This window comes from Pholcus phalangioides, unplaced genomic scaffold, assembly GCF_987345545.1.
Source record: "Pholcus phalangioides strain wild (caught in Gottingen) unplaced genomic scaffold, Ppha-v1.0 ptg000002l_1, whole genome shotgun sequence".
NCBI classification, from domain to species: domain Eukaryota; kingdom Metazoa; phylum Arthropoda; class Arachnida; order Araneae; family Pholcidae; genus Pholcus; species Pholcus phalangioides.
In genome coordinates, this window is record NW_028301595.1 from 12,909,701 (window position 1) to 12,915,436 (window position 5,736).

A 5,736-nucleotide genomic window follows, 5' to 3' on the forward strand; every position below is an offset into this window, starting at 1 on the left:
CAGTCGCTGCCCAAGCTGTCAATTATTGATGAAATCCCTAAAAAATAGCTGAAAGAGCAAACAAAACAAAAAGTCACTACAAATTCCAATATACGGGGCGTCCGGTAATGCAGCCTTTATATCATTAACCATTCGTCCAGAAAAAATTTCCACGTTTTCAACTGCAATATTGGCCGAGATGTTTAAATTCGAATATTAGAGAAAGGTTGGGAAATTATCAAACAAGTTGCACATTAACTAACGGACATCGCTCCTTTCTCTCATTCATACTGCCCTCCCCCCCACCACCACCACCACAACTTTCTTCCGAATTTTGAATTCAAATGTCTCAGCGAATATTGCACTTAGAAAGAAGGGTTTTTCCGTTGTCTCAGGAGAGGCAACAATTTTCTAACTGAAAGTTAGAGGACGGGGGACCGTGTATAACTTCAGATATTCATTTTGTGTTATGCTGTATATTTCCACTCTGAAAACTGGTACAGGATAATTTCTGAACACATTTTGAACACTTTTTTTTTAAACTGGAGCGATACCGCTACGACGAATGGTTGATGATGAGATAAAGACGGAATTCGGACATTATTAGAAAAATAAATAACTAAAGGTTGGATGTGACAAAAATTAACGATGTAACGAGTAAACTAAACAACTCCTTGTCATTATAGATGTCTTTTTTTTCCCCCCACACGTAAAATCGCGAAGAAAAATTGGTAGCACCTGGTGGAAACAACCATCAGAGGACAGCTCTAGGGTCCTGCGACTCATGAGGCCGCACTCAGCACCGGTATAGGAGGTTAAACCGAATCGGAGATAAAGGGGACAGGAAACAAATACAAAAAATTATAAAAAAAAATACGTTCTGCAAATTCGATATCATGAATGTATTGGATGGAATAATAGACAAAGAAAACTTTAATTTAGTTTTTGGTGTGTTTCATCCTTACAGGATTTCATCTAGCTGAGAACACAGTTGCGAATTTTAGGGGTCGTTTCATTAGTGTGGCTTATAAGCCAGAGAGGAGCCGAAACGATGTCTCACAGGGGGTGAGAATTTTAGCTCGAGCAACCAATGGAGAGAACCAAATTTTTCTTCGAGTTCTCCTCCGGCAAAATATCCAGAAAAATTTCTTCTGATTTGATTTCTAGTCGTAATTACTTATAATGACGAAAAATTAAAAAGTTGTGAAAATCATCTTTGTTAAGCTGATCACATTTCTTCGAGAAAAATATGAGAATTCGGGATCCCAAACAGTGCCATCTAATACAAGAAATTGCCAACGGGAACTAAAAGTAATGTAAAAGAAGAGCAAAACTGCCAATTATAATTTTAATTGCTAAATATATATATACCTAATGGCGGGCAGTGGAAATACTACTGCAGATGGCTGTGAGTGGTATGAAGAGTAATTCATGAGAAAATTAAAAAAAAACATTTGAACGTGACAAAAAATATATAAGATGATATTTTTAATTTTTTTCATGATACAATAAATGTAATTCAAATTTTTTACAATTTCACAGAACGTTTTTTCCTCGATTTCATCAAACAATATAAATTCACGTACCCATGAAGTGACCATATTTAGAGAAAAACGAGACATTTCATTGATGTAAAAATTGCGTAAAATAACGATTTCACGATCGAAGATTGCTAAGTGAACTTTCTCGAAACCTTTGATGGAATGAGAATTTTCTCTAATACGGTAGTCACCCGAACGGCTCCCACATGAGAAGGGCTGAAAAAGCTTCGTGGGGGGGGGGGGGGCAGGACAATTCTTTCTCATATTTTTTTCACACTATAAGTTCACTATGAAAAATCTGACCGGAGGGCCCAGTGAAGATTCCAGATCAAGGGCTCTGCTGCAACATAGGTGGAGATAGACTTGGAAGTCTGTGGGGCACGGTCATTATTGCTAGGGGGGGGGGGAACACACGATGATGATGATGCCCATTCATATGTACATATATACATTAGATCAGTCGACTCCACCTTTGATGCTGGGGAGGCCCATCCCGTATTCCGCCTATGTGCTGCAAGATGGACATGCATGGCTGAAAAGTTGAAAAAAATTATTCTAAAGTTTTTTTGTTTTTTTTTAACAACTGGCTGTATAGGCTTTGCGTAAAAACGAGAAAAACCGGGTAACTTTTGCGAAAAAGTCGGGACAGCCAGAACAAACAAGAAACCAAGACTGTTCCGGGAAATTCGGGACGAATGGTCACTCTAGTCATTCATAACAATACAATAACTTTCATTCAATATTTGAACAAATATTGTGAATAATAAAAATATTGCTTTATGGGGAAAAAATGGTAAAAAAAGGAGGAAATTTGATTATTATTTTAATTTTTTGAGATAAAAATTAAAGAAATCTGGATCGTAAAAATTCTTGGTCTTATTATGGTCCGAGTTAAAATCAGACGTATAATTCTTTTTCCCCTCCAATGGCGCTGCTACTCCTGTTACTGTGACGTCACAAGTGATGTCATAAGAGGATTGCTCATCGGAGTGAAATTTCAATCTGGCAACACCCTGGACAATAGTGTTGTTGTTTTCGGTTGATATCTCTCTGGTGAGGGTCTTCTTGTATTTGATTTATTTTTATAAAAATTGAGCTGAAAATCTGAGTATTTAAATACTTGTCTATATCGAAAAAATAACGTTTATTCGATCGAAGAATATTCATTTGTCTCCAGACGATGAATCGCTTATTCGGTCGAACCAAGCCCAAGGAGCCACCTCCGAACTTGACGGACTGCATAGCCAACGTCGACAGTCGCAGCGAGTCCATCGACAAGAAGATCTCTCGACTGGACGCCGAGCTCGGCAAGTACAAGGACCAGATGAAGAAGATGAGGGAAGGTCCCGCGAAGAATATGGTCAAGCAGAAAGCCCTGAGGGTTCTGAAGCAGAGGAAGATGTACGAGAGCCAGCGGGACAACCTCATGCAGCAGTCCTTCAACATGGAACAGGCTAACTTCGCGACCCAACAGCTCAAGGACACCAAGGTCACCATAGACGCCATGCGAATGGGCGTCAAGGAGATGCGTCGCGAGTACAAGAAGGTCAACATCGACGACATAGAGAACCTGCAGGACGACCTCGAGGATATGATGGACCAGGCCGGCGAGGTCCAGGAAGCACTCGGTAGGAGCTACGGGATGCCGGAGGTGGACGACGACGAGCTCGAGGCTGAGCTCGACGCTCTCGGCGATGAGATAGCCCTTGACGAGGACACTTCCTACTTGGACGATGCCGTCAGGACCCCGAACATTCCTACGAAAGAACCTGGAGCTGATAGTGCCGCTTCGGATAACGTGTTGGTCGATGAGTTCGGGTTGCCTAGGGTACCAGCATCATAAAAGGCGTGCAAGGAACGTTATATAACATGTTTAGACACTATTCCGCAAAGCTTGCTTGATGCATTATCAATGTCACGATTATTTGTTCGAATTGCAGTTTATATTTGTATATTCATTAACCTGTTTATTATATCCCGGAATATTAATGGTACTTATCGGGAGGGGATGCACAAATTTTTCTGTGACTTTTCGCTTTTGCTAACCACAACATTGGCACGATTTATTTTTGTTGTGACAACATTTTTCGAAATTCAAAATAAAACGGGCTGTCATCACAAATAGTATTCTGGAAGCTAGAGACATCATCCACGCATCATTTAACAGTGACAGTCTTTCATATCGCATCTACATCGTAGCTTTACACCCAACGGTAATGTTTATCTCATGACTATTGTCGCAAAAGGAATGTTTGCTAGCCTCTGAAGATGGCTTTATAAAGGGTATCGAAAATGAGATGAAACATTGGGCATGCACAGCAGTGCCATCTACCCCAAAGATATACAAATTTGAAAATTTTCTAAAACTCTCCAACATCCCCGTGAGTGATAAGTGGAAGTTGCTGCAAAATTTTTGAGCTCCACCTGTAACTGATAAGTACCGGTAAAATGGAAATTCATTTTATATTTACTGAAGTTTTCTTTAAGTTCATCTTTTACTTTTAATCGTTTTTCACGTTAATTTCTTATTGGCATTATTTGGTGGATATTATATATGATGTGTCGTAAAATTGATCAGTATATGCAGCATTGCGTAAAGCATGTTCTGTTAGCGATGTGATGATTGTTCTTGATTCGTTGAAAAAATTTCACGAATTCTAATGTGATAAAAAAACAGTTATATTATATATAATTATTGCACTAGGAAATAAAATTCTGTACTTCTTTCTTGAATGATTGACTTCTTGGTCAATTTATGGGCTTTTCTCTTTGAACGTTATTCTCTGCGATGTGAACGGATACAATAGCTGTTTTTATATAGTCCGATTGGTTATTTAAATCAGGGCTTGACAAATCGGGAATAAAATTTAGGCACCAGCAAATTTCATTGATGCCAGACTTTGGCAAAATTTTTCCAAATTGTGTATTTTTTGACTTGGGATCCCCTATCCATGCTAACAGATCCACGACGTAATTTCCAATAATCTTGTGCTGTCCTAAGATTTCAATTTATTTATAGAACATTAAAAAAACGTTCCAACTTCGATTTTTAGTCGCCATGGCGACCTGATGCCTAGGATTTGTCCAGCCCTGAATTAGTTTAAGACATATTCAATTTGTAAGATGATGTTTAATCTAGTTAAGAAATTTAATAACAAATATTCTTCATGTTAGACATATTCAAATCGCTGTTTCATCAATTAATATGCAGTTTGGTTTACTGTGAAATTTCTGTTTAAGGATGTTTTTTCAGGACTTGACGAATTGAAAGAAAAAATTAGGTGCCAGTGGCGGTAAGATTCTCTTCTACCAAGGTGAAGGTTGCCGTCACGGTCCCAGATTCAAACCAGAGGGAGGATATAGATAAGATATTTTCCCTAACAAACTTGAGGTGACCACCAATAGATAGCGCTTTCATTTCCAACCCATCTCGGTTCTTATATTAATGGCAGTAAATTGCAATAAAGCGATATGACCGGTGTTGGTGTTTTGGTAAAGTAGCAAAATTTCATAGCTGCCAAGCACTTCCCCCCCCCCCTCCTCCCCAGCAAAGTCTGTCCAAAAGATTGTATTCTTTGAATTGACCAGCACTTAGGGACCCATTTCTGTGCTAACAGACATCCTGGCCTCAGGTGAAGTGATTTTTCTTAGAACTTTTGCCAGGTTAGAAATGGGTAGGTAGGCATGCAGGGGCATTTCTAACCTGATAGGGGGAACGTACTCTCAAAATTTTTCATCAAAGCTTATTTTCATGAGAACCAGCAGGCCAGCGTCTGCGTTGATGCCGGTGCATCAAAATGACGCTGTGTTTTCCCAGGACTTTTCATGACAATTTCAAACACATGCATATTGGTGGAAGAAATTTTTTCATTTTTCTCAGACTCCTATTTTATCATCTCGCATGGGAAATTTCTGTGCCAATGCAGACTTTTAAATTGCAATAGTGACCTGGCACCTGGGATTTGCATGTTATCAGAATTTTGGAAATTTTAATGAAGTGTAACTTTTATAGTGTCGTTTTGCTCCTCTCTATTCTAATATGAATGTGACCGCTTGACTAGCAGTGTGTATGAAGAAGAAATGCAAAGCAGTGATCAAGTAACACCATTTAAAAAATGTAGGAGTGGATCGAGAAATTTAAAAGTTTCGGGACAAGCATGATTGTGCATAGAGGGAGCAGGACGCGCTTGTCGATCTCCACCACTGGATGAGTAGA

At 39.1% G+C, this 5,736-nt stretch overlaps 1 protein-coding gene across 1 annotated transcript; it reads left to right on the forward strand.

The window, feature by feature from the left end:
* Positions 1-2,532: 2,532 nt before the first annotated feature.
* Positions 2,533-4,253, forward strand: Vps60 (vacuolar protein sorting 60). The gene has a single exon (XM_089238527.1). The coding sequence runs from the start codon at positions 2,701-2,703 to the stop codon at positions 3,361-3,363; it is 663 nt and encodes a 220-aa protein (XP_089094653.1). The 5' UTR covers positions 2,533-2,700; the 3' UTR covers positions 3,364-4,253.
* The last annotated feature ends 1,483 nt before the right edge of the window (positions 4,254-5,736 follow it).